The sequence below is a fragment of the Manis javanica genome, chromosome 16, assembly GCF_040802235.1.
Source record: "Manis javanica isolate MJ-LG chromosome 16, MJ_LKY, whole genome shotgun sequence".
Lineage (NCBI taxonomy): Eukaryota > Metazoa > Chordata > Mammalia > Pholidota > Manidae > Manis > Manis javanica.
The window spans coordinates 59,139,621-59,166,652 of NC_133171.1; the positions used below are offsets into that span (position 1 = coordinate 59,139,621).

General features: G+C 52.1%; 5 protein-coding genes across 23 annotated transcripts; 3 read left to right on the forward strand and 2 right to left on the reverse strand.

Annotated features, from left to right (window-relative positions):
• Positions 1-176: 176 nt before the first annotated feature.
• On the reverse strand, positions 177-4,168 carry CSNK2B (casein kinase 2 beta). Of its 3 annotated transcripts, none has more exons than XM_017661481.3 (7): positions 4,011-4,168; positions 3,338-3,420; positions 2,589-2,691; positions 1,907-2,022; positions 1,382-1,457; positions 1,044-1,233; positions 177-412 (listed from the first exon to the last, which is right to left on the reverse strand). In XM_017661481.3, exons 2-7 carry the CDS (start codon positions 3,407-3,409, stop codon positions 322-324), a joined length of 648 nt encoding a protein of 215 aa, XP_017516970.1. In that variant the 5' UTR covers positions 3,410-3,420; positions 4,011-4,168; the 3' UTR covers positions 177-321. The 3 variants fall into 3 exon arrangements, with proteins under 3 accessions (XP_017516970.1, XP_017516971.1, XP_017516972.1); XM_017661482.3 differs by having other exon boundaries at positions 4,000-4,140; XM_017661483.3 differs by lacking the exon at positions 4,011-4,168 and adding an exon at positions 3,752-3,891.
• A 195-nt stretch (positions 4,169-4,363) lies between these two features.
• Positions 4,364-7,493, forward strand: GPANK1 (G-patch domain and ankyrin repeats 1). Of its 6 annotated transcripts, none has more exons than XM_017661478.3 (4): positions 4,364-4,642; positions 4,790-5,074; positions 5,642-6,348; positions 6,870-7,493. In XM_017661478.3, the coding sequence occupies exons 3-4, from the start codon at positions 5,744-5,746 to the stop codon at positions 7,312-7,314; spliced, it is 1,050 nt and encodes a 349-aa protein (XP_017516967.2). In that variant the 5' UTR covers positions 4,364-4,642; positions 4,790-5,074; positions 5,642-5,743; the 3' UTR covers positions 7,315-7,493. The 6 variants fall into 6 exon arrangements, with proteins under 6 accessions (XP_017516967.2, XP_017516968.2, XP_017516965.2 ...); XM_017661479.3 differs by having other exon boundaries at positions 5,645-6,348; XM_017661476.3 differs by having other exon boundaries at positions 4,906-5,074.
• Positions 7,494-8,504: 1,011 nt separating this feature from the next.
• On the forward strand, positions 8,505-11,052 carry C16H6orf47 (chromosome 16 C6orf47 homolog). Its single transcript, XM_017661487.3, has one exon. The coding sequence runs from the start codon at positions 9,401-9,403 to the stop codon at positions 10,292-10,294; it is 894 nt and encodes a 297-aa protein (XP_017516976.1). The 5' UTR covers positions 8,505-9,400; the 3' UTR covers positions 10,295-11,052.
• A 107-nt stretch (positions 11,053-11,159) lies between these two features.
• On the reverse strand, positions 11,160-13,795 carry APOM (apolipoprotein M). 2 transcript variants are annotated; one of them, XM_017661489.3, is made up of 6 exons: positions 13,078-13,795; positions 12,532-12,686; positions 12,204-12,277; positions 12,035-12,109; positions 11,732-11,830; positions 11,160-11,313 (listed from the first exon to the last, which is right to left on the reverse strand). In XM_017661489.3, exons 1-6 carry the CDS (start codon positions 13,189-13,191, stop codon positions 11,288-11,290), a joined length of 543 nt encoding a protein of 180 aa, XP_017516978.1. In that variant the 5' UTR covers positions 13,192-13,795; the 3' UTR covers positions 11,160-11,287. The 2 variants fall into 2 exon arrangements, with proteins under 2 accessions (XP_017516978.1, XP_017516977.1); XM_017661488.3 differs by having other exon boundaries at positions 12,011-12,109; positions 13,078-13,389.
• Positions 13,796-15,418: 1,623 nt separating this feature from the next.
• BAG6 (BAG cochaperone 6) lies at positions 15,419-26,237 on the forward strand. Of its 11 annotated transcripts, none has more exons than XM_017661492.3 (26): positions 15,419-15,668; positions 16,279-16,399; positions 17,496-17,613; positions 17,728-17,924; positions 18,164-18,217; positions 18,352-18,426; positions 19,029-19,267; positions 19,776-19,905; positions 20,357-20,554; positions 20,772-21,024; positions 21,369-21,446; positions 21,557-21,664; positions 21,787-21,899; positions 22,003-22,090; positions 22,289-22,569; positions 22,951-23,236; positions 23,389-23,558; positions 23,738-23,791; positions 23,919-24,021; positions 24,113-24,237; positions 24,405-24,551; positions 24,648-24,707; positions 24,813-24,953; positions 25,036-25,143; positions 25,666-25,812; positions 26,060-26,237. In XM_017661492.3, exons 2-26 carry the CDS (start codon positions 16,292-16,294, stop codon positions 26,153-26,155), a joined length of 3,477 nt encoding a protein of 1,158 aa, XP_017516981.1. In that variant the 5' UTR covers positions 15,419-15,668; positions 16,279-16,291; the 3' UTR covers positions 26,156-26,237. The 11 variants fall into 11 exon arrangements, with proteins under 11 accessions (XP_017516981.1, XP_017516979.1, XP_017516980.1 ...); XM_017661490.3 differs by lacking the exon at positions 15,419-15,668 and adding an exon at positions 15,672-15,802; XM_017661491.3 differs by lacking the exon at positions 15,419-15,668 and adding an exon at positions 15,681-15,846.
• Positions 26,238-27,032: the final 795 nt, after the last annotated feature.

Genomic DNA, 27,032 nt, shown 5'->3' on the forward strand with positions numbered 1-27,032 from the left:
ATCTCCACATCCCATCCTAGGAATTCTGCTCTGCTACTAAAATTATCACCTAAATCCACTAGGCACAAACCTGTGCTGTTTTTCAACTTGGGGAAGGTGGGCTGGGCCAATGACGGCCCCCTGGTCCAGGGCACCACTACCCACCCTTCCCCAACCCCAAGCACCAGTAGATCAGCTCATGGCCTTTTCTTCCATTTTATTTCATATTCCCACCACAATAATGACTCCTTTAATTTAAACTAAAAACCATAGAGGGTTCCTGTAAGAGTGGCAGCAAAGGAATAGAGCTGTCAAAGACTGAAGGATAGGTGGGGTAGGGACTCAGCGAATTGTCTTGACTGGGCTCTTGAAGTTGCTGGCGGCTTGTAGCTGCAGCTGGTAGGCCATCGGATGGATCTTGAAACCATAGAGCCTGCACCGGGGTAGAGGTCAGAGAGGCAACAGGGTGAGCCCCACCCTAGCCCTGCCTGTGGCCTGCATTCCCATCTCCCCACCCCAGCTCCTCCATGGGGCCTGCTCAGTGCACAAGGGCAGTGGTTCTCAACTTCTCCCTTCAAAAATATTTGGAAACTATCTTAAATATCCTTTAAGACTTAATTCTTGACTATGTATGTTGTGTGTATACCAGCACTTATTTCAACATAAAACTAAATTTTTCTTCCCCTTACCACAGTAAAAATGATGCTCCAGGAAGATAAACCACACTTGATCTGTGGCTCTGGGGATCTCCTGACAAAAGGCTGAGCAGCCAAGATGATGACAGGAAGAGCTATTGTTAAAATGGTGTTTCAAGTACTAAATGTTATTCTAAGCAATTCACATGTTTAAAAATACCCTGTCAGGCAGGTGCTGCCATCATCCTCATTTTATGGATGAGAAAACTGAGGTATAGGCAATCAAATAACTTTCCCAAGGTCACTCAGCAGGGAGAAGCCCTGGCTTTGGCAGAAGCAGGCCTCAAGAAAGGACCATGCCCTTTCCTTCTCTCTGGGGAATCCTGGGCCTTTCCTTTGACCCTTGGTGACTCTGTTCCTGCTCCCCACCTGGGCACAAACTGGTTGGCAGGCCGCTTGGGCCGATACTCGGGGTGCACCATGAAGAGCATGTGAGGGAAACCGGTGCCGAAGTAGGCGCCGTCCGTGTGGTGGTGTCTTGATGACTTGGGTGTGTACACGTCCATGCACTTGGGGCAGTACAGCTTCACCATGGCCTCGCCTGGGATGTCTGAAAGGCCTGGGAGACAGCCAGACTCAGCAGGCTGTGTACCCCCAACCCTGCCCAACCTCCCTACCAGACTTAGGCCCCGACTTGCTGAGCCCGAGCTCCTTCCTGGAGGACCTGACGTTTTATGTGGCCCTCCTTTCCCTTCTCCAGCACTCACCGATGGGGAGCATTGGCTGGTTCTCACAGTACACACGAGGACAGTAGCCAAAGTCTCCCTGCTGGTACTTTTCCAACTGAGGTGAATAAAATGGAAGGGACTGGTGAGTAGGTGTGAAAAGAAGAGGCAATCCCCTCCTCGGACCAACCCACATCATTCTGTCCCCAACTCCTCCTGCCTCTCAGTCCAAAGGCCCCTTCTCTGGCCCAGACTGGCCCTCAGATTCTTCTGTTTCTTTTCTCCAGCTAGACAGGCTGCAAACCATCTGAGCCATTCATTATTTGTTTCCTGAGGAAGAGGTAATTTACAACACCTTCCTGTCCGAGGTCAAGTCTCCCTCCCTGAAAACACCCCCTTCAGCACAACCCCCAGTCAGGAATTGATGCCCCAGGCCCAGGTTCTGGGGTGCTTTCCCTCTTTTCAGCTAGATTCCTTGACAAGGCTGAAACACGTGACTTCCTTCTGCAGGAATCTCTGTTTCCCTTATTGCCTCAGAAGGACTCAAATGGGGCAGAGAGGCCTCACCATCTGGGCGATGCCACGGTTGGTAAGGATATAGCGGGCGTGGATCAATCCATAAAGCATCTCAGCTGCCTGTTCAATCAGGTCACTCTGGTTGGGGTTGTCTTCCAGCTCTTCATCTGAAACATGGCCCCGGTGGAATGCAACCACTTGTCTAACAGCTTTGTTAGGTGCCCTGCCCACTCCCAGGGGCTGCTGGCTACTCAAGTTTACCCAGCACCCTCCTTTAAGCCTCACCCCACCTCTCACCTGGGCACCTGACCCAGAAAGCTAGGCCTCTGACCCTTCTATCAACCCAATGCAACTTTGTCTTCTCTCCACCCTTTCCAGCCTCTGCTCTCCTTTCCCTCCCAATTCCCTCAACACATCAATGCAAAGATATCAATGCTGGAAATGGAACTTTAGGCTGGAAGGTGTGAAGAAGGAAAAAGACACAGGAAATGAGACCCATGGAGAAACTGGCATTATGGAATAGAACTGAGTTCTAGGATCAGAGTATGGGAGCAAGCAGCACAAGCCACAACACTAGACAAATCAGGTAGGGGATCAAAATGAAATAGGGGATTTTGGGTTAAGCAAGTCAAAGAAACAAAAGGAAATTTAGAAATTCAAAAAGCACATGAACAGGGGTTTGAAGAGGGAAAAAAAAGCATATACACACAAAACAACCCTGAGGGTGCCTCACCAGGCTCCAGGTCCAAGATCATGTCTAGAGCTTGTCGATAGTGAGGCACCTGTTCATTGAGTCCAGTGAGATTGAATTTATCCTGGATATAGTCTTCATCCACCTGTCAGGATGTGGAAGTCATGAGGAAACCTACAGCAGATTCCTCAGTTTTGATCTGGACTGGTTGCTTTGATGCCTTTTCCTCAACACAACTTCTTGTTCCCCCCGTTTCCCCATTCCCAACTAACCTCCCATAAAAACTTTGGTTTTTCTAAGGATAAGCAGGTATTGCAATCCCCTCCTTAAAGAGATACTCCTTTCAAGATCCCTGTCCCTTCTCCTAGGGACACCTCTTGGAAATAGTTTTGCCCTTTCCTTAGGGGGCAGCTGGCTCTCTGAGTACAGTGGAGGCTGAACAGCTTGGGTTTGGAAGGCAATTACAATCCCTTATGCTAACACGCAGTTTTGCACATTTCAAAACACTTTATTATGCGGTATTTTAATTCTAACAGTCACCAGAGAGAGATACTACCAGTCCCTCTTTATTAATAAAAAAGAAAAGAGACAGTTGATTTGTCCAATGTTATAATGCTGGAGGGTGGCAGGGTTGGGACTTGGGCTTCTGTCTTGCCCCTTCACCACAAAGTCAGTGGGGGTTACTGACTCTTCCTTGACAAGAGAAAGTTTCTATGGAAGCATGTGAGGGAAGTGTTTGGAAGTTGAACATCTGAGAGAGTATATGGCCAAATGATATAAGGAGAACTCACCTCACAGAAGAATTCATTGCCTCGGAGCCCACAGAACCATGAAATCCAGGACACCTCCTCTGAGCTGCTCATCTTCACGTCAGCTGGAAAAAGAAGAGTGTAAGTAAAGCCTAAGCTCTCCCTCCCTGCCTCTGGTATCCTCCCTCCTCCCACACTTTGCTCTCCAACCACGGAAGAATTTGGGGCCGCCTTTTCTTAAAAGCTTCGACCCTGGAGCACCTCTCTCCAGCTACTCTTATTCACACCTACACCTCTTCTCTGAGATTAGGAAGTCTTTGACATCCCACCACTTGCAAGAAGCCAGTAATAGGTCGAGGCCCTACCAACCCTCCTCACATCCCTGACGCTCCCGAAGGCCAAGCCCCAATCTCCTTGGTGTCAACTCTAGAAGAGTCCTTGGCTAGGGCTCCCTACTCCTTTAGGTACTCGGGGCCTTTCCCAAGTTTATCCTTTTCAAGCAAGAGCTGGATTCCTCCTTTTCTCATGGTCTGGGGTGGCCGACAGGTCCCTTTCACGGCAGTTCCCACATCCCGCCGCCGACACTCCGGCCATCCCTGCGCGCTTCAGTGTCGAACCGGATCACTTCCTCCCCCCACCCCCACATCAAGGCTTGGAGACCCCGTGTCCCGCGCCAGTGATAGGGGACTTGGCACGACGAAGACCTCAGACTCACGGCTGGAAGGGGACTGGGACCAGGGTTGCGGGGAAGGGGAGCTGTTGCTTCCAAGGAACGGTGGCGACTGCTACAGCGCAGGCCGCGGGCCTAACCGTGGCAGGCGAAATGGGATGGGGGGAGTGGAAATTGGCGAGGGTGAGAAGGGGGCAACGCGCAGGCGCCAAGGGTGGGCGGCGCGGTGGGCGCCGGGAGGTGTAGTCCCTTGGAAGGGAAAAATTGGCGAAAGTAAGAAAGAGCGAACTACGAATCCCAATATGACCCGCGCACAACCCCGGTGTCGCAAGTCCCCTGAGGAGGGCGCTCGACAGCGGAGCGCTGAGAGTCGCCACCGGAAGCGGAAGCGCAGCACTGCGTTCTGGCCCTGGGAGCAGGAAAAATAGTCTTGTGATCCCGAGACAGAGAAGGGGCGGGGAAAGGGCCGAGGCTGGCTGGATTGTTCCCTGCCGCTCCTCTCAGGCTGTGGGCTTCTGGTCCTGATGTACCCCTGCTACTCAGGGGGCTGACCTCATTCCTGGCCAACCTGCCGGGTCCTTATTTCCTGTCGAGCCTCTCGCCCGCGTCAGGCCCGCCACTGGAGACCCGCGACGGGTCCCCGGTTCACCCCGGGATCCGGTCTCCTGATGCGGGAGGTGAGGCTGGGCTCCGTAGCCACTGAGGGAAATGGGTAGGATGTGCTGGACTGAGCTGAGCGGTGTGAGAACGGACTAGTGCTCTAACCTGAAGTGGCGCCAGCCATTCTAATGCTCGTCCTCTTGCACTTCTCCATTTTCTCTTAGGGCTTCAGTGGGGCCTTCTGCTGCGGGCGCTAAGTCTGACCTCCGAACCCTGGTCAGAGTAAGGGTGAGGGGCAGCGTGACGCTATTTCATTTAACAGCTTCCGGGCATTCTACAGGTTTTCCTCTGCCTCATGGCTTTTCTTGACCCAGAGAATGTATGGCAACTCTAGAAAATGAGCTCGAGCCGGGGGCCAAGGGAAGAAGGCGAAGGAGGAGGCATTGTGGGAGTGTTATGTGAAAGCAGGACCCCAACCGACAGATCTCATGAGTCCTCGTGCTAGCTAGGTACGTGGCACTTTGCTTGTATACTATTGGAAAGGTTATAGGGCAGGACACTGAACGGGGTGCTCTCTGAGTCAAGTGATTTCCCCGCCCCACGACGCATGCGCCTTTGGCTCGTGGTGCTTGTGTCAGCTCCTTTACTTGTGAGCGGCGAGTGCTGTTTTGCAGTACTGGAATTAAAATTAAGTAAGATTGGAGCCTCTCCACAAAATCGGCTTCTGGAGAAGTGTCAAGTCTGTTTTTATTTGGGAAGGGGATACCGTGAAATCGGATCGAGAAAGATTTAAAGGGCCAGGCTGATTGCTTTTCTTAATGGTATGTCTTGCGGAGTGGTAAAGGAGTTTCAGAGAGAGGCTCTTAAAGTTGGTGAGAATGGGATGGGGGCAGAACGCAGGACTCATGGGCAGCTATCTCATGGAGTTCTTGTTAACCTTTACTAAGATGCGTGGTCTGTTATTTTAGGGTTTTCCTGTTTTTCCATATCACCTAGACCCTGCAGAGTCCTAGGTGAGGGGGGTCATTTTGGGGTAGGAGCGGATTTTTGACTAAGGCTACTTTTCCTCATCCCAGCAGGTTTCTGGAGGTGGCTGTGGCTACTGCAGATCCACCAAGGGGCTGATTTGCTTGTCTCATCCTCCCCTTGCCTAGCCTCATTTTCTCAGCACTCCCAAAATGTCCAAGCCCTCCCTCATCACCTTCACTCCGGCCACTGACCCCTGCGACCTCTGGAAAGATGGGCAACAGCAGTCACAGCCTGAGGAGCTGAAGCCCACCCTGGATGGGTCTGCAGCCCGGGCTTTCTACGAGGCCTTGATTGGGGATGAGAGTAGTACCCCTGAACCCCAGAAGCCTCAGCTTGAGTTTGCCTGTGAGAGAAAGAGGAAGAAAAGAACGATGAAGGAGGCTGTAGCAAGAGCATCAGGAGGATGTGGACAAAGATCCCTTGAGGCTGAGGACAAGCTGACCCAGTGGATACTGAGGGCAGCCCAGGAGGGGGACCTGGCAAAACTAAGAAGGCTGTTGGATCCCCCTGAGGCAGGGGGAGCTGGGGGCAATGTCAATGCTCGGGATGCCTTCTGGTGGACACCCCTGATGTGTGCTGCCCAAGCAGGCCAGGGGGCAGCTGTACGCTATCTCCTGGGTCGTGGGGCTGCCTGGGTAGGGGTCTGTGAGCTGGGTGGCAGGGATGCTGCTCAGCTGGCTGAAGAAGCAGGCTTCCCTGAAGTAGCCCGCATGGTCAGAGAGAGCCATGGAGAGACAAGGAGTCCAGAGAATCGGTGAGAGGACACCTTAGTCCATGCTCATTTTTCATTGTGTTCTGCCCTTCCACATCAGAGGCCCCAGAACAGACTGAAGGGTTAGTTCTCTTCCCTATCCCTCAGTGTGGGTTGATAAGGCAGTGTAGTAGAGTGGTTATAAAACCACATGAGCTCCCTTGGTTCAAATCCTGACTACTTGGGCAAACAATGCCTACATACCTCAGTTTGTTCATATAGGAAATGAGCATCTTTTTCATAGGATTAAATGGGTAAACTCCTAGAACAGTGTTTGCCGCACAGTGAGTACTATATAGACATTAGCTATAGTCATTATTATTCCTCCCTTGCCCAAGAGCCTTGTGAGGCCTGGTTACCATCTCTTCCCAACTCTTCTCCGTTGAGCCCCTCATTGTTAAGTGGAGAGGAAAGTAATTTGATTTTTAGCAGACTGGAAGAACCATTTTCCCACCCTGTCAACCACCTCTGAGAGGCCTCAACCCTTCCCCTGCCCTCAACCACTTTCTCTTTTTCCTCTGTAGGTCCTGGTCCACCTCCACACAGTATTGTGAAACCTGTAATGCTTACTTCCAAGACTCTAACCACCGCACATCCACTGCTCATCTGCTGTCACTGACCCAGGATTTCCGACCCTCCAACCTGCCCCTTGGGGTGCCCACCTCCAGCCCAGGCTTCAAATTACTGCTGAGGGGGGGCTGGGAACCTGGAATGGGACTGGGACCCCGGGGTGCAGGTCGTGCCAACCCAATCCCCACTGTACTTAAGAGGGACCAGGAAGGATTAGGCTACAGATCAGTGCCCCAACCCCGAGTCACACACTTCCCAGCTCGGGATATCCGGGCTGTGGCTGGGAGGGAGAGAGCCCCTAGGGGGACCACACTGAGTTGGAAGGAGGAGAAAAGGCAAGAGGAGAAGGACAGGGCCTGGGAGCGTGATCTGAGAATGTACATGAATCTTGACTTCTGATTTTGGTGAGGTCTGACCCTGGTCTGTTGCTGAAGTCTGAATTTGGGTCTCTCACCTGGGCATTTTGGCTTCTACTTCCTGGGGTAGGCCCAGGTCCCAGACAGTCAGGTTTTGGTCACTGGGCTCTGCCTTTGAGAGAGAGGGACTGGGAATTGATAAATAAATCATCCTTCTCTTTCTTTTGTGTCTGTTTTTCTAGGAACTGTTGTGGGGAAACCAAACAACTCTAGGGGCAACATGCAAGTCCCACCTGCCAGAGCAAAAGGGGTAGATAGATCATCTGCCAGTCTGGCTCACTTCCAGGTCCTAGCCCCTTCCTGGACTATTATTTCAGCCCCCTGAACCTGGAATTGCTCAACTGTGCAAGTCTCACCTCCCCCAGGAAGTGTTCCCTGTCCACTCCACCCAATTTAACCACTGATTTCATAAACCAAGTTCATATACTATGTGCTAAGAATAGGAGGAATAAGAGACCTTCCCAACCTTCCAGGTTGCTCACAGCTAGAGGGGGAGATAGCCATGTGTATCAAATACAATGTATGGTGACAAGAGACTTTAAAGAAGGCGCACAGAAGTGATGGGGGTGGGGACGGTCTTGCAGGAAGAGAGGTCTTTGTGGTGAGCGGGCTTAAGATTCTCCAGCCTGCAATGCTGAGCTGAACGGGGACCAGAACTCTGGCCTCCCACACTAAACTTCAAGCCAAGATTCTTCATCTCATTACCTGAAAACTCCGGAGGGCAGCAAACATACCCTGTTTGTCTACATTTGTCTTCCCCACACTCCCTTCTCCCCTCCTGTTGCTCATACCAGGTACTGGGTGCATAAGGAGCTCACTGTTGTCAAATATAGGAAGTAAAATCTGGAGGGGCAGAGGAGGGCTACTCAAGTCCCAGACTCCTTTCATTAGCTCTTTTTTCCTGAAAAACGTTTCATGGAGTCATGGAAAGGAAAAGGAGGAGTGATGGGGAGTGCGGAGAAGAACCCAAGGGCGGAGGGGGTAATGGGGACGGGCGAGTTTAGGGGACCACTGGCGGGCGGGGGCCTCTGACCGAAGAAGATGTAAGGCTGTGAGGCTGGGTTATATGCAGGCGATGGCCCTCGCTGACAGCGGCTCGGTGCCCTGCGGTAAAGCCGCGGGCGCGCTAAGAGCGCGCACTCTGGGAGCGGATGTGCCGGGGGAGGTCGATCCGCCAGAGTCCGCCCCGCGAGTTGCGGGCTCCGCCCAGGCCTGTCCCTCCAGTCCCGGTGCAGCTGCTTCCGGGCTCGGCGGCTCCGTGAGGCCGCGGCCCCGAAGCTGGGCCCAGCCCAGGTGGGGCCGCAGCCCGTAGCTCCCAGACCGACGCCTGGGTCCCCAGGCTGTCCCGCGCTCTGCCTTGGGAGATCCCCTCGGATCTCCGAGGACATCACCGGCCTGACCTTGCCGAGGCCTCGTCTCAACTGCGTGCTCGGGGACTGGTCGGGCCGCTTTGTAGGATTCACAGTCCTCTAAACAAGGGACGAGCGCTGCTGGCTGGAGTTAGCTGGACACCCCTCCCTTACCCCCTGGTAGGAGACTTCCTATTCCTCAGCTCGCTTAGGGCAGCAGTTCAGAACTGCCCAAACTGGGAGCATCTAGGACGGGTGTCCACCGTCCTTGTTGGATGGAGCACCGCCTCCCCACTTTCTGGGGCACCTTGCAGCGTGGCCTTGGTGAGTGAAGCTTGGGGTGCTTCTTGATGGGAAAGAAGCCCCAGAAATACAGGAAGGACACTGTTGGGGGTGACCCAGGCCTTGTCAGATCCTGAGACTCTTGGAATCTTGTGTGTGGGGTGGTGGCAGTGGTGGTGAATGAATTTGGAGGTGCCTCCCTTCTTCACCTCAAAACTGAAAAGGAAACAAGCCACCGGCCACACTTGAGGCTGCATGACCATCCAGGGAAATGGGGAGCCACTTCTGAATTCAGAGCAGGACTCACCAAGCAAGTATCTGTTTTTCTGAGCCTGAACAGACTCTGGCTTCTGAGGAGGCCCTCAGTCTCCAAAACTGAGAGTCTAAGCAGTGCCAGGAAGCAGCCCCAGAATTTGGGAGCTCAATACACAGCCAGCCATGTTCCTGCGGAGGCTTGGTGGCTGGCTACCTCACCGCTGGGGCCACAGGAAACCCAGGAAGCCTGACCTGCCTGCCCCAGAATCCAGATTGGCAAACAGCTCCTCTGAGAATTCAGGGAGTGACTGGGACAGTGCCCCAGAAACCATGGGAGATATGGGGTCTCCCAAGACTTCAGACTCAGGGGCACGGAGGAGCTCTGGAGCTGCTGCAGAACCAAGCAGGGAATTCCAAGTTGAGCAACTGGGGAGCAAAAGGATGGATTCCCTCAAGTGGGACAAGACCGCCTCTGGCATCCAAGAGTCTGGGAGACTGGAGGTTGGAGGGGCCATTCCCAAACTGGGATGGGATTCTGTGGGCTCAAGTGGCACCAGGAGACCTGGAGAGTCGCCTGAAGAGGGACTGAGCCCCACTGGGCCTGAAACCCCAGTGGAGAAGCCCAGCCGGCGTCGGAAACTACTGGGCTGGCTGCGGGGTGAACCAGGTCAGGGAGCCGGGGCTTCCTCACAGAACCCAGGGGGCCCAGAGGAGTGTCTGCAGATCTCCACCAACCTGACCTTGCACCTGCTGGAGCTGCTGGCCTCAGCCCTGCTGGGGCTATGCTCACGACCGCTGAGGGCAATCTTGGATGCACTGGGCCTGCGTGGACCACTGGGCCTCTGGCTGCATGGGCTACTGTCCTTTTTGGCTGCCCTGCATGGGCTTCACGCCGTGCTGAGCCTACTTACTGCTCACCCCCTGCACTTTGCCTGCCTCTTTGGTCTTCTACAGGCCCTGGTGCTGGCTGTCAGCCTCCGGGAGCCCAGTGGGGATGAGGAGGCCACTGACTTGGAGGGTGAGAAGTTGGAAAGGGAGGGTGGGGAGCAGAGGGGAGACCCAGGACAGGGGCTGTGACTGCAGGTAGGGTGTGACTGAGGCCCCACCCTCTTGAGGTGGGAGCAAGGATGAAGACAGTGTGGCCTTTAGGAGGAAAGTGGGGGCATGACCCAGATTGTAAGCACAGGAACCTCAGGGATGGGAGGAAACCCCAGAGCATGAGGGCACAGGGCCCCCCCCTTCACACACAGGAGAGAATAGAGCTGCTTAGGGCATCTGTGTTTATGGACAGTGGGGGTATCACCCTTGAATTCACCAGCTGTTGTTACTTTTTGCTTTTACATTTCTCCTACATTCAGTTTTTTTTTCCACCTTTCCTTTTTAAAAGCCAAAAAAAAGAAAAAAAAATGTGTGGTGATAGAGAATAACTACAGGGTCTTCTCTACCTATCAAACCCCCCAAGTCTGAAGACCAGAGGCAGGAGAAACAGACTTCTGGTTGGGGTAAAAGGGTGGTTGAGAGGCCAAAGGGATCCCTCCTGGGATCTAAGCTATCTAGAGAAGAGTGGGGCTGCTAGGCCGATAGATCAGGGGGTCCAGGTGGGGGCCCACAGGTGATGGAGCCTGCAGAGAGGCTGTGGGTGTTCCCAGGAGACAGGGGGAGTGGGGATGGTGCAGCACTATTGGCAGGAGGGCCAGTTCAGAGGGGCTGGCAGCCCAGACAGGCAGTGTGGGGAAGCACTGGAGCTTGCAGTCCGCACACTGGTAAGGGTTGGCTCACTCAGCAATAAATAACTGTGTCACATCAAATCCTAAATATACCACTATGAAGTGAGAGCTACCGCCTTTCAGTGTCCTTCCTGACACCCGCCGTCCAGCTGGGGGATTAGGTGGTAGAAGATCCAAGGTGGAGAATTGAAATAGGGATATTAGGATTGATGTCTGGAAATAAACCCCAATTGAAAAATGATCTTTATTATTCTTAAGAGGGAGTTGGGAGTCTCCAGGTTCTCCTCTCCCCATTATCTCAGCTCCTACTATATCCATCTGGGGGCACAGCTGCAGCCATATGTCAGTTACTAGACAGCTCACAGGTCTCTGGTGGGAGGAGGGAGAAAAAGAGATGGAAAGTAAGGAAATCCAGGGAGAGAAGGAAAGCTGATGGTAATAATAGAGTGGAGAGTGCATTCCCTCATCCCCACGTCAGAGAAGGGGTCAGTGAGGAGTTTTCCCTCCATGTCTGACTCTGTCCCCTTTATCTACTGCAAACTCAGAAACTGCCCTTTTGTGTAGCCCAGAGTCCATCCTGGCTTCGTCAAGTGACATCATAGCTCTCAGCCACATTCCTCTGGTGCCATCACAGCCCATGACACAAACAGAGGTGTCAATGCAGCCACACTAATGCGGTCAGCCTGTGGTCATGCCCTCTGGTGACATAACTTGAGTTCCTTTCATCCCATACCCTCAGTAGATTTGGTGAGTCCTAGTCCTCTTCTGTGAGACTTTACCCCCTCACCTTGATTCCTTGGAGTTAGTAAGAAGGCCTTGGACTCTAGGCAGAAGGTCAGGGACTGGAATTCCTCCACGCACTTCTCAGGAGGGTGTGGTGAGCGATCTGGAATGGCAGGGCAGGACAGGGCCAGGCCCATCAAAGTCCCTGCTTCTCAGCAATGCCCCTGGTGACCTTGTGGAAGCACCCAGCTCTTCCTGGGATGATGGCACAGGGCCTAGAATGAGGGGCTCTCCTGCCCTCCCATGTTTCCCCAAACACTTTCTACTTGGCATCTCCACCCACTGTAAAGGAGGAAGCGCTGGTAACCCTGGCCTGTCTCTTTCAGCATGATTCCATCTGGGCATGAGCTGAAGAAGAGCTTGGTCTCCATGTCGGGACGGCCTGTCAGGGTGGGTGAAGAGAAGGGTGAGGACAAATAAGCAAAACCATTGAAGCCCAGGGGACTTGTGGAGGGTGAGGGCTGGAGAGAACCAACCTTCAGTTCTGAGATCTGTGCTCCCCTCAGTTAGGTGGTAGGTCCATTTCCGGGGTACACAGAGCCCATTTTTCCTGCAGAGGTGGTGGTGTCAAGGAGGAAAGACTGAGCAATAATCTAACCATACCATACCAGCCTCTATTTATTCTGCCTTATTCCTTCCTGAAGACCAGGTCCTCTTGGGTTTCAAACTCCCAAGGGATGGTTAGGCTTATCTCCAGAGGGAAATTAATAGAGCTATGAACTCAGTGGGCCAAGAAGAGTGGATATGGGTGTTCACAGCTGGGGCAGAGACTGCCCCTACTGGTGCCTTGGCCTCACCACTCACGTGCGGATGGTAGCGCGAAGCTGGAGCTCCGTGGGGGCAGAGCCCGCAGCCATGTTGAAGACAATGTTGTCCACAGGGTCAAAAGTCACTAAGTCCTCCTTGGTGGGAGCTGCCCCTGCAATAAAGTACCACTGGCCCAGGTGGGGCTCTGGGAACTGGAGAGACAACAAGGGGAGCAGAAGAGGGTGGGTCCCATGACATGGTCCATCTAACCTCTTCATCAGTCAGGACAGCAACACTTAGGGGTGGAGGTGTTGGTCGCTTTTTTCCAATAGTGGGTTGGATTCATGGCAGGGAGTCACTATATGAATTTTCCTCTGTGACTTTCCTCCATCAATCTGAGTAAACCATTCCCACACTCACCAAATTCTACCAGGTCTCCACATTGATGGCCACAGTACTAATTACTTTTTTACTTGTTCTTAATCACAACATTCACACCCTCTTCCTCCCTTCCTTTCCCAATGTGACTTCTGGTCATCCTAGACTCCCCACCCAAGTCCCTCAGAGCTCCCACCATAAGCTTTCCCCATTCTCAGTTCATACCTCTTTCCCATCCACACTCTGAGTTGTCAGTTGACTATGCTCAGGGCACTGGTAGATAGAGTTAAGGAGAATGCCATAGAGGTAGAGTAGAGCTGCCCAAATTTGGTGGAACATCTTCCAGCAGGAGGGAGCTGGTGTTCTATGTGGAGTGGCTGGTGCCTTAGCTGCTCTCTCCCCTGCTGGCTGCTTAGTCCACTCTGCTCCCAGCCCCTTGCCTCAACCCTTGACCCTTTCACCTGCTAATGAGTAACTTCAACTTTGTTTTCCAGCCCAAACCTGGATTACTTAGTGTTTGGGCCATCCTCCCCCTCTGCTAGATGCAACGACTCCATAATACACCCTGGCATGTTCAGGGTCCCTTGGGAATTCTAAGGAGAGCTGGATCCTCCAGGTCTTTTAAACCGTATTTGAATGAATATCTGCTGTGTGTAGCATTGAAGGAAGTTGGATTTATTGTTTCATTTATTAACTTAGCAAACTGTTGTTGAGTCCCAGCTATTTACCAGCAATTTGCAAAGCCTGCGGGATATAAAAATGAGTAAGACAGTCCCTGGCCTTGAAGAAGTCAGTCTAAAGAAAACTAGCTGTGTAAACAAATCATTGCAATATACCCAGTTAAGAGCTTCAGAACAGGTGTGAACCAGGTGCTGGGACATAGCAGATAGGAGGCTTTCTCTGTGGAGTTTATAATTGGGGACTGGTAACTACCCTCCCACCCCACTCCCCCATTGCCCCATTAAAGCTTGCTGAGTTCATTTACTCAATGTTTATTATTACAAGAGGCTACATAATCTATGGCTAAAGAGAATGGATGCTGGTGTCAGGCAAGTGAGTCCAAACCCTAATTCTACTAATAAGATCTTGGATAATTTTGTTAATCTCAGTGCCTGATTTTTCATCTGTAAAATGAGCGAATCCTCAATATCATAGGGTTAAAAGCAGTAATGCCCACTAAGCTTTAAGCGACGGCCTGCACATGGTAAATACAAAGTAAGTATTCGTTGTAATTAATAGTGATGTTTATAAAGCACTTATTACAGCTTCTGTGGCGTAATAAGTTCTAAAATAATAGGAGACATGGAAAAATTGTCAAGAGGCAGTCGTTGGGTAGTGCCAAGTGGGTGAAGCAGTTAAGGCAATGAAAGGTGGGCTTCCTTAATTATTTGTAACTCAGCCTGCCAAGAAGAGATTTGTCCTGAGAGGCGAGACTTACTATGGACTTTGTAATTTAGTGAAAAGAACAAAATTTGGGTGATGGGTATATGAGGGTTCATCACACTACTTTATTTTGGGGGTAGTATTTGACATTTTTTATAACAACTAAAATACAACAATTTACTGGGGCAGTAAAGTAGACAGATGTGCTTGACCCGGAGTCTGGTGGGCGACGATTTGTCAGTTCTGCCACATACGTTCGTCTAGGTGTACTCACTCATAAAACTATTTCAGATATTGAAAGGCTTTTAAGTAAGACAGTACGTAAGAGGCTTATTAAATTGGCTGCCCAAACTAATTGCCAGTGAACAGGATTTAGAACTAGATTGAACAGTACTGGGACCGGTATATTAACTACGAATACCAGAAAGACCCGGCAGCGAAGGGTCTGACTGGAGGACCCTTGCCCGAAAGTGGGGCGGTGGGGGCGGGTAGAAGAGCGCAGAGGGTCTGTAACCCTCCTTCTGGCCCAGACCGCGAAGCCCTCTGGCAGGCCCTACAGGGTCAGATTCCTGTGGTTCGGTCCAGTTTGATTCCATTTTCTTCCAGTTTCCAAACTCGGAGGCGCTCGGAGTCCTGAAAGGTAGTAAATTCTGATTTTCCAGAACAGGGGAGTGTCTCCTTGGCCGCGCACCGCTGGTTAGGAACATGGCGCCCACACTCCGCAAAACTCCTACCGGGCAGACCCGAGGTCAAGTTCTACGAAGTCACCCAGACTGAGGAAGCTCGCGAGCTACCTTCAACCCTTCCGAAAGGGCGACCTCCCGAGGCGCCGAAATAGTGGCAACGTGAGGGCGTTAGTGAGAGGCAGGCCGAAGTTTAGGTGGCCAGGACAGTGCCGTCTCAAATTCTCTGCAGGCCAAGACTTTACATTGATTAACGAGGCACAATACCCAGTCCCCAATCTCCATACACTCGTCCAAAGTGTCTCGAGGCAGGCGCAGAGTCCCATGTCGTAGATTTTTTTTTTTAATTCTGGCATTTATAGTGGCCACCTCAATCTCCTAACACTGAAGCGCGCGCACAGAAAAAGTGAACCCCGCCAGCAGGGGCGGGGAGGTGCCTAAGTATATACGCAGGCGTAGGGCGACTCACGCAGGCGCAATACCCCCCCCCCCCCCCCCCCCCCCCCCCCCCCCCCGGCGACGGCCGTGGTCGCGGCGGTTCCTTGGGGTCCTCGGTCTCTCCCATCTAGGCCGGCCCCGGCCTGTCTTGCTTCCAGGAACTCACTGGGGCCGCGAACTTTCTTGTTGTACCCCACAAAAGTAAAGTTTGGGGACCTGGAGGGAGCCGGAAGTACCGCCTCGCGATCCCCAAATACTATCGGGAAAACGGATTGGCAGTCGGTGGCATCTTGGGGGAGACCGGAAGTGACGGTACCGTGGGGAAGTCGGGGGCGGATCCGCTGGGTCGTGGTGTGTGTGTTTGGCGTGTGTTGGTTGTGCCGCTCCGCTAGAGTACCGAGGGAAGGTGGAAGAGCGGGGCGGTCAGCTAGCCGGTCTGGCCCCCCGTAAGTGTCCGTCATCTTGAGTCGATCTGTCGTGATTTAGGCGGGTACGATTGGCGTGGCTTGGTGCGCGTGCGCCAAACCACTTTCTCCGGGAGTTTGGGGCGATTTTCGCTCTCGTGTTGCTCCAGGGTTTGCTCACCTCTGGGCCCCTTGTCCTCTCGCTACCGGTGATGACACTGGTCTCGTGCTTCCTTCCCTGCTTCCTAGCCCGACTGGCCCTCCCTTATTGTGATTGGCATCGTGGAGCCCCTCCCACCTCCCGTCCTCCAGCTCCCTGTACTGTCGATCTCCTGCCCTTTGTGTTTTATTCCGTGTGCCCCGGAATTAGAAGGGGGTTGGGGATGGGTGTAAGTGTGTGTTCTTATGTGGAAGAAACTCTTTAGGTATTGGGGCGGAGACTCAGGCCGAGGAGGGTTCCGGGCATATAAAATTTGCTTTGGGCGACAGTGGGCCTCCCTCCCTCCATTCCTCCTTAGAGACCTGTCCGCCATGGAGCCCAGTGATAATACCATTACCACTGTGGAGGAGCCTGACAGCCTGGAAGTGCTGGTGAAGACTCTGGACTCTCAGACTCGGACCTTTATTGTGGGGGCCCAGGTGAGATCCCAGTACTTTGGGAAGACATCCATTAACTCTCTCTCTTTTGTAGGCCCCTTAACCTCAGCCTGATTTTCTCGTCCTTAAATTTTCTTTTATTGATTCCTTTGTATAAATTTTAGGCAGAACAATAATTGATGTTTCTTGCTGAGCGAGAAGGTATGGTTTCTGTTGAGTGAGGCATATTTTGTTCTACCTTCTCCACCTCAGTGGAACTTAGTGCAGAGCGAAATGTGGAGGAAGGAGGAATCTATGACATAATGAGTAAACCCCAGCCCAAAGGGATAGATATGGCTTCTGCCTTTGGAAAGGGAAACAGAACACACAGATTCAAAACACAAGTGTGTCTTAAAAACAAAAATTTGTCATGTTAATGTTGTGTATTTAAAGGTGACAAGTCAACCCATAATGCAGGTAAGTGCATTAGTAGACAGTGGAATTTATAATATTTGTAGCATATTTTGAATCTTGCGAGCTTAAGGCCATAGACATGGCTATTTATATCATTATTCTTGTAATACCTGGAGACAAAATAGTGAGGGGTTTGTCCATGGTCTTTAAAATAAGTATTCAAGAAAGCCATGTAAGCTTTTCTGATTTAGATGTATGTAAACTGCCTGGTACTTTCCAGTCAGTTGTCTGGTTAGAAAAAATGTTTTTCTTTTCTGCCCCTGCTCTGTTTTTGGTTGAGTCTTCTTTCCTTAACCCAATTCTCCATCGCATTGTCCTTATCATGGCTTTTGTCTTTGAGATTATAGAGCTGTATCATTTTGTGTTTTGGGAGGGGTCACTGGTATCTTTAGATACATATTCCCTTGGGCAGAGGAGGAGAGAAGGGAGTGTCGGCTTTTCTGTTTCTCAGCCATATAGTTTTTTTTTCTAAGCTTGTAACCTGAACATCATTAATCTCTATTTTGACAGATGTTGTCTTAGTTGGGGGTTTTGCACAATAATTACCTCACAGTCAAGACAAATGGATAGTAATTTTATGGTAGGATGGTTTGTACTCTTCACGCCTGCAATTGCATTGTCTCTCTTCTGTCCTTCCTCTTTCCTCTATTCCCTGATACCTATTCATGCCTCCTCTTCTTTGCAGATGAACGTGAAGGAGTTTAAGGAGCACATTGCTGCCTCTGTTAGCATCCCCTCCGAGAAACAACGGCTTATTTACCAGGGACGTGTCCTGCAGGATGATAAGAAGCTCCAGGAATACAGTAAGGGGGTAGGGGAGGCAGTTCAGAGGTTGAGGCAGCCGTCCAGAGGGATGGCTGGGGCTTTGGGTTTACCTGATCAGTAATGTTTTGGTGTTTTGTTTTTTTTTCCTGCAGATGTTGGGGGAAAGGTCATCCACCTGGTGGAACGGGCTCCTCCTCAGACTCAGCTACCTTCTGGGGCATCTTCTGGGATAGGGTCTACCTCAGCCACCCATGGTGGGGGATCCCTGCCTGGTACTCGGGGCTCTGGGGCCTCTGTTCACGACCGGAATGCTAACAGCTATGTCATGGTTGGAACCTTCAATCTTCCTGTAAGCTTATGTTCCACATGGAGGGTTTTTGTTGGGGGAAAGGTAGTTTTGGTTGTGGTAGCAGCAGAGAACTCGTAAGACAAGTATCCCAGTTTTTAGATTGGGTTTGGAGGGTCCTGTGGTCTGATAATGGCCTCAGTGTTTGTGGAAAAAAGGTGGGGGCCCAGAGAATGAGTTGGAGGTGTGGGGGCCTTAGTATTTGGCTTCTCCCAGAGCAACTTCCCTTACCCTTTCCTCAGAGTGATGGCTCTGCTGTGGATGTTCACATCAACATGGAACAGGCCCCGATTCAGGTATCTTGGGGCCTGGGAGAAGAAGGCCATGAGGTGGGGTAGAACTTGCAAGGAGATGGCTGGGACCTGGTTTAGCAGGCTGTGGAGTTCATGGCTTCATCTCAAACCTGCCCTAATCTTCCCTCTTACTGTAGAGTGAGCCCCGAGTACGGCTGGTGATGGCTCAGCACATTATCAGGGACATACAGACCTTACTCTCCCGGATGGAAGTAAGTGGGCAAGGCTGGCCAGGGTGTCTCTGTCTCTCTCCCTAACCACCCTATCCCTTTTCTTTCAGCCTGGGGCATGCCTGGCCACATCCACTGGATTCTTCCTTCCTAATCTCGTTTCTTCTCTGCAGTCTTTTGTACATGAAAAGTATCTTTGTGAGGCTATCTTGTCCCTGCCAGGCTTCTTAGTGCCTGGTATACTAATTTGTTTCACACTTTTCAGATAACTCTCAAGCATCTCTTTTTAATTCAAGGAGAACTCCATGTTTTTCAATTTAACTTTTATATTTGACACTGAGGTGTCTTCATTAGTTTGTGTTGTGGTTGAAACCTATATATGACTTTCTGTTCCTGTGGTGGTTAGGATACCACACTTTCACTACTCTGTGTTAATAATTCACTTACAGGTATTACAGATATTTACTATGCATTTAATTTGTTTAAGTTTTATAATGGTTGCTAGGGAGTCAAAGATACAGATGCAAAGCCCTGCCTTCAGGGAGCCTAATTAGAGCACCTTTCCACTCAGTCTCTTATGACCTGAGTAGTCCTTGCAGTCGTCTCATCCTGCCTTTGGTATCCTGACTCTCCCCCACCTTCAGTGTCGAGGGGGGCCCCAAGCACAGCACAGTCAGCTGCCCCCACAGACGCCAACTGTGGCCCTGGAACCAGTAGCCTTGAGCTCTCAAACATCAGAACCAGTCGAAAGCGAAGTGCCTCCTCGGGAGCCCATGGAGGCAGAAGAAGTGGAGGAGCGTGCCTCAGCCCAGAGCCCGGAGCTCACCCCCACTGGCCCAGCCCCAGTGGGCCCAACACCTGCCCCAGAGACAAATGCTCCCAAGTGAGAGATGGAGGGAACCTTTGGGAGGGGGTTGGGGATCCTAAGTGAAGTATGAGGAACAGGAAGGGTATGATGGGAGAGGAAGGATTGGTTGGAGGTCTAACTTGAAGGGTTAGCATTGAGGGGCGGGTGCTCTGGAGTAGAAGAATGAAGTTAAGACTGATAGCTGAGCCAGAAGTACTGCTCTCCTGGGGCAGGGAACTCTCTGGTGGGTCTTCTGAGCCTCATGAAGATTCTCTACCTGGAGTTCACACAGGCTCCATCTTTTTTAAAGTTTCTTGCTGTTGTAGGTATAGAATTGTATGGTGGGGAGAATGGAAATAGTTTATTTTTCTCTCCCCATCTTCCGGTGGTTGGGAGTAAAGAAGAGAGCCCCGCTGGTCCAGGAAGGGATTGGGCCAGGAGTCTGGGAGGCCAGGGAGAGACAGGACAGATGTGGTCCCTGTTAACTGCAAGATTGGGAACCTGAGGAAAGCCTTGGCTCAGTGCCTGTCGGGGTTGCTTACAGCCACCCTTCCCCTGCGGAGTACGTCGAGGTGCTCCAAGAGCTACAGCGGCTTGAGAACCGCCTCCAGCCCTTCCTACAGCGCTACTATGAGGTTCTGGGTGCCGCTGCCACCACAGACTACAATAACAATGTGAGCCCCTGTCTCCCTGTACTCCCTACATGGAACAGTTTGAAACACAGATAACACCCACCTCCCACCCCCAAAAGACAGACATTGTTTGTAACAAAATGATTTCTCTTTAAGCTTGCAAGCGATCTTATCCTCCCTTACTGGGAAGGTGACAATCTTTGTGATCCTCATTATCTTGTACTGCTGAATCCCTTAAGAGAGTTATTTAGGGAGCTTGTAAACTGAGGGAGAGTGAGTGAGAGTAGCTAATGACCTATTGATTCACTTTGGGTCTGTCTTTATATGAAGTTCCTTCCATGCATAAAGTAGAACTTACTTGCAGAGATATCGTCTACAAAGAAGCTTCCAAGGATGTACGTAAAGGAGTAGAAAACTTGGTAGCTTCAGAAGGGGTTATTGCTGATTCCAGCCTAACAGTTTCTGTCTTTCTGTGTGTGGCCTTGGGGTACAGCAAGAGGGCCGAGAAGAGGACCAGCGTTTGATCAACTTGGTCGGGGAGAGCCTGCGGCTGCTGGGCAATACTTTTGTGGCACTGTCTGACCTGCGCTGCAATCTGACCTCTGCACCCCCGCGACACCTGCATGTGGTCCGACCCATGTCTCATTACACCACACCCATGGTGCTCCAGCAGGCAGCTATCCCCATCCAGGTGAGTTGGGTTTGGGGGCAGTGGAGCCCGATCTGAAGGAGAATGGAGGGCTATCTGGGAGAATGTTGGTAGAGGAGTTGTTGGCTTGAAGCAGGTTTGAAGAGGTGGAGACTTTAGAAATGGAGGATGGGGGAGGCTTCAGAAGTATGGCATGGGGTACTCAGGGTGAGGCTTTTGTGTTTTTCTCACTCCTGTGCCATTTGTTTCTCTCCTACAGATCAACGTGGGGACAACTGTGACCATGACAGGGAATGGGACTCGGCCCCCCCCAGCTCCCAGTGCAGAGGCACCTCCCTCTGGTCCTGGGCAGGCCTCATCCCTGGCTCCATCTTCTACCACTGTCGAATCCTCAACTGAGGGGGCTCCCCCACCAGGGCCAGCTCCTCCCCCAACTGCCAGCCACCCGAGGGTCATCCGGATTTCCCACCAGAGTGTTGAACCCGTGGTCATGATGCACATGAACATTCAAGGTGGGTTGGGATCAGTTACTGGCCAAGAAGAGCAGCGCGATGGGGGAGGTGGGTTTGATGCTGAGGTGTGAGGGAGTGGGGGTGGGGAAGGGAGAGGGCAGGGATGACAATGGTAACAAAGGAACCAGAGGAGTCATTGTATGGGGAGGGACAGGAGGAACTGTCTGTCCTTGGACATAAGTTTGCACAGTGAAGGAGGTGCCTCCTCCTCGTCTAAATAGAGGGAAAGGCATGTTGTCTGGTTGGGGGAGTTGAGGCCTGAAGAACACTGATCTCTGGAGGATACAGTAGTTAGGCCTTGGCCCCGCTTGTCTCAGGGCCACTCTCTCTGTCTCCCTGCCCAGATTCTGGCACACAGCCCGGTGGAGTTCCGAGTGCTCCCACTGGCCCTCTAGGACCCCCTGGTCATGGCCAGACCCTGGGTAAGAGTGAGGGCATCAGAGCAGGCTGAGCTCTGGGTAGAGAAGGGGTAGATTCGAGTGGGTGGGTTGAGGGGGTCCAGGTTCAAGGTTACATCAGACCCGCCCCCCAGGCTCCACCCTCATCCAGCTGCCCTCCCTGCCCCCTGAGTTCATGCACGCCGTCGCCCACCAGATCACCCATCAGGCCATGGTGGCAGCTGTTGCCTCCGCGGCCGCAGGTAATAACTTGAAAGGGGAGGCCTGGGAGGTGGGGCATGGCCCACGGTGGTGGGTGCCTTTGGCTGTAAGGCAAGGGCCCGGCCCTCAGCCCTCTTTGGTCTCATCTCTCTGCCACCCACAGGACAGCAGGTGCCAGGCTTCCCAACAGCTCCCACCCGGGTGGTGATTGCCCGGCCCACCCCTCCACAGGCTCGGCCTTCCCATCCTGGGGGGCCTCCAGTCTCTGGGACTCTGGTAAGGGTGGAGGAGTTACGGTGAGGAAGAGTTTGGGGAGGGAATCATATGGTGGGGCATGGAAAGGGTAGACTGAAAGCTTTCCCTTCTCCTCTCCCCTCAGCAGGGCACGGGGCTGGGTACCAATGCCTCTTTGGCCCAGATGGTGAGCGGCCTTGTGGGGCAGCTTCTTATGCAACCTGTCCTCGTGGGTGAGTCCTCATTCTGCCCCACTTTACATAGAGTGCCGTGGCTCTCAAGGCCTGACGTTCTTTCCTCGCCTTCTCATTGGTGCCTCCCAGTTCTCTCCATAGTGCCTTTGTTTTTGCTTTTCTGCTGGGAAGACCAGGGTGGAGATGCTGTGGTGACTTGTTTTTCTACAGATTTCAAATTCCTTTTGGTCCCTACAGCTCAGGGGACCCCAGGAATGGCTCCACCTCCAGCCCCTGCTACTGCTTCAGCCAGTGCTGGCACTACCAACACAGCTACCACAGCAGGCCCTGCACCTGGGGGCCCTGCCCAGCCTCCACCCCCTCAGCCCTCCTCTGATCTTCAGTTCTCTCAGCTCCTGGGAAACCTGCTGGGGCCTTCAGGGCCAGGGGCTGGAGGGCCTGGCATGGCGTCTCCCACCATCACTGTGGCGATGCCTGGAGTCCCTGCCTTTCTTCAGGGCATGACTGACCTTTTGCAGGTGAAGACCGGCTTGCTGTTCACCTCCCCTTCTCTCCCCAAGCCCAGCTGGGCCTGCGTGCCTTGTTGCCATCACAATGCCACTGGGCTGCAGCCCCTGGTGGCCTGTCAGTTGGAGGGAACCCTGGGAATTCATTGATCCATTTTGGAGATGAGGAAAATGAGGCTGAGAGAGAGCATAGTAATTCGTGTCATTGCTTTCTAACCTAACCCAACTCTGCTCGGGCTAACTGCTGTTGAGTAAATACCCATGCGTATTTTGTAAAGACCAAAATAGAGTTTCCCATCTTCTAGACCCCTGCTGGTTTGTTCCCTCTTGATGCCATTTCATGTCCTTTCCATTCTCACCTCATTTGCTCTTTATTCTTTCTCTGTTTGCCAGGCAACACAGACGGCCCCTCCACCTCCTCCACCACCCCCACCCCCAGCTCCTGAACAGCAGACCACACCCCCACCAGGCTCCCCTTCTGGTGGTGCAGGGAGTCCTGGAGGCCTGGGTCCTGAGAACCTTTCCCCGGAGTTTTATACCTCGGTGGTGCAGGGTGTGCTGAACTCCCTGCTGGGATCCCTGGGGGCTCGGGCTGGCAGCAGTGAAAGTATCGCTGCTTTCATACAGCGCCTTAGTGGATCCAGCAACATCTTTGAGCCTGGGGCCGATGGGGCCCTCGGTAAGCAAATGCGGTTATCTTGCTTTTCCAGGGAGGGGCAACCAGGGGAAGGTATATGACCTTAGTTTAAGGGTGTTGCCAGGGTGGAATGAAGGGGTGGGTGGGCAGGCTAGGTGGTAAAGGCCTCTACCAACTTCTGCCCCTGTCCCCAGGATTCTTCGGGGCTCTGCTCTCCCTTCTGTGCCAGAACTTTTCCATGGTGGATGTGGTGATGCTTCTCCATGGGCATTTCCAGCCACTGCAGCGGCTCCAGCCCCAGCTGCGATCTTTCTTCCACCACCACTACCTGGGTGGCCAGGAGCCCACACCTGGTAACATCCGGGTAAATGAAGACCCTGGGCCCAAGAGCTCTTCTCCTTTTCGCCCTCAATTCCTTATTTGTGACTGTTAACCTAAAGCTATGACTGGACTTGGCTGAGGGTGGAGGGAGAGGTGTCTTGAGAGCTGGGGCTTGGATCTAAATCTGTGTTGTCCTTCCTGCCGCCTCCTCCCCCACCATAGACGGCAACCCACACTTTGATCACGGGACTGGAAGAATACGTGCGGGAGAGTTTTGTGAGTAACCTTCCCCATCCCTTCCTCTCCTGGGTCTGGTCGGGATAGCTGCTGTTCCTACTGCCTTCTTGAGACCCAGTCTCTGGGGGTCCCTGATGTTCGGGTCTTTGTGCGTCGTGTCTCTCAGTCTTTGGTGCAGGTTCAGCCAGGTGTGGACATCATCCGGACTAACCTGGAATTTCTCCAAGAGCAGTTTAACAGCATTGCTGCTCACGTGCTGCACTGCACAGGTCGGCAGCTGTCTGGGCCAGAGTGAGTGGGGTGTGTTGGGTATGTAGGGCTGCCAGGTACCAGCATTCCCTCCTTATGTCTTGCCCACAGACAGTGGATTTGGGGCCCGTTTGCTGGAATTGTGTAACCAGGGCCTGTTTGAATGCTTGGCCCTGAACCTGCACTGCTTAGGGGGACAGCAGATGGAGTTGGCTGCTGTCATCAATGGCCGCATTGTAAGCACCATCCAACCCCAGATCCCCCAGCCTTTTGTTTTCTCAGGTTTCCATTCCCTTTCATTTCCTGCCATTTTCATTTTTCTTAGCCATCCTTTACCCTTTGATAACTTTTCAAAAGGCTAGTTAACGGTTTTGCATTCCAACTTGGCTTTCCTGCCCCTCAGCGTCGTATGTCTCATGGGGTGAATCCATCCTTGGTGAGCTGGCTGACAACCATGATGGGACTGAGGCTTCAGGTGGTACTGGAGCACATGCCTATAGGCCCTGATGCAATCCTCAGATATGTTCGCAGAGTCGGTGATCCCCCTCAGGTAAGGGACCTGAGGGACTGTGGGCTCAGACAACTTGAGAGAACTGAAGAGATCTGAATGGGCCCTTTGTGGTGTTCTCCTCTGTCAATGTCACAGCCACTTCCTGAGGAGCCAATGGAAGTTCAGGGATCAGAGAGAACTGCCCCTGAGCCTCAGGTACCAGGGAGAGATTGAGTGCCCAGATTGTGTGGGGGGCTGGGGGCAGGAGGGCTGGAGGCTGAGAATTCTGAAGTCTGGATCTTCCTTCTCTCTGGCTCTCAGCGGGAGAATGCTTCCCCAGCCCCTGGAACAACAGCAGAAGAGGCCATGTCCCGAGGTCCACCTCCTGCTCCTGATGGGGGCTCTCATGATGAACAGGATGGAGCTTCTGAGACAGAGCCTTGGGCAGCTGCAGTCCCCCCAGTAAGTGTCAGGAGGTCACCCAGTGGGCCAAGGTAGCTGAAAGTTGTGGAAGTTGCCTTTGTGATCATCTTTTCTTCCCCAGGAATGGGTCCCTATTATCCAGCAGGACATTCAGAGCCAGCGAAAGGTGAAACCACAGCCTCCTCTGAGTGATGCCTACCTCAGTGGTATGCCTGCCAAGAGACGCAAGGTTGGTTTGCCTCTTCCCTGAGGATCTCTCTATCCCTATTCCCCTGATGTGCTTAGAATCAAACCAGTTAGAGCTGGAAGGGATTCTTCTAGTTTAGTCCTCATTTAATGGATGAGGAAGGCTTTCTGGGACTCAGACTTGCTCACGGTTGTGGCACCACACCTTTACATTAGTCTCTCTGCCAATAGTCCTGTCATCCCTCATCTGCCTAATCCCCATGGGACTAGAGCCCATTTTCCTTAAGATGGGCTTCCTCTTGTGGACTGATAAGCTCTGAATCTGGGTGGCTCAACCCATCTTCCCCCTTATTTTTGAAGAGCAAGTCCAGCACATTCAAATGTCATTTTTGCCCGGAGCCAAACAAAATTGGGAAGGCATTTTTGCTGTCCAAACCACTTGTGGACTGTTTCCCTTCTCTCCACTAACATGGAGAGTCAGTGGTTGGCTTATGAAAGGGTGAGCTGGGTGGTGGCACTGGATCTGATGTTGATCCTCTTTTCCCTCCCAATTCCCTGTCCCCAGACGATGCAGGGTGAGGGCCCCCAGCTGCTTCTCTCAGAAGCTGTGAGCCGGGCAGCTAAGGCAGCCGGAGCTCGGCCCCTGACAAGCCCCGAGAGCCTGAGCCGGGACCTGGAGGCACCAGAGGTTCAGGAGAGCTACAGGCAGCAGGTGCCCCTATCTTGAAGCAGAATAGGGATGGTTTAGTGGGAGGGTTTGGGTTAGGGCCCCTCTTTCCAGATTCCTTCACAGATTAATTCAATCAGTCTGGGGCTATCACTTGATGTTTTCAAATGCGTTATCGGGCTGTGTGATTGGTGGGGAAGTGTTAGCATATGAGGGGTGGCCTTGTGTGCGGGTTGGGATCCTTAAGGCCTTAGCCAACACCCCTCCAACTTGTTTGCTCTCTCCTTTCTAGCTCCGGGCTGATATACAAAAGCGATTGCAGGAAGATCCCAACTACAGTCCTCAGCGCTTCCCTAGTGCCCACCGGGCCTTTGCTGATGATCCCTAGCTCTCTGCTCCATGGCCCTCCCTCTCCAGGGGACCATCCCTTCTTCACAGTATTTAAGAAATAAAAGTCAGATTTTCCTGGCTCTTTTCAGTTTTTTTTCACTAAGTGGATTTCAGCCATTTAGTCTTCTATGAACTTGTTAAAAGATTAATAATCCCCAAAAACCCAGCTGTACTAGACAACTGAACATTTTACAGGTTAATGCAACACAAAACTAAAATGTACAAATGGTGGCCATTTTCAAGGAACACCTCTACACCAACGAATTTTAAGACCTAAATTCTGAGATGGAAGAAACTTGTTCTGGTGCATGCTAGGATAGGGCTCTCAAACTACCAGTACAAAACAAACACACCCTACAGCTGTGAACCTTAATATAGTCTTAGCAGCTAGCATGCAGTGGTCACGTGCAACTCATTTACAATGATGGTAATCCTTTACCCAGTTAAGGAGCCTGCTGCTCACATGCTTGACAGCTCTTAATGGCATTCATTTCCTCTCAAGTTTCTAGGTGGAATCAAAGTGATCCATGGCTGCAAATTCTGTTACTCAGAAATGCAGTTGCACATCTCCCCTTTCTAGCTTAGTGCTGGCCAAATAGAACATGGCAGAAGACATTCTAAGGCTTATGTTGTTAAGTTTTTTAAAGCTCTAGGACCTCCTAGAGCACTGGCTCAGGAACCTACATTCCCTAATGACTCAAAACATTCTGCTAGAGAGGCCACATAAAACTGCTAGTTGACAATCCAGTGTTCTTTTACAAAAGTCCCACCAGGGCCCATGCAGACATGTTGAAGGAAGCCCCATGGGATCAGCCCACCTGTCAGCTTAAGACTGGCTCCATTGGTACAAGAAGCAATTTGCAAAAAAAAGGCAA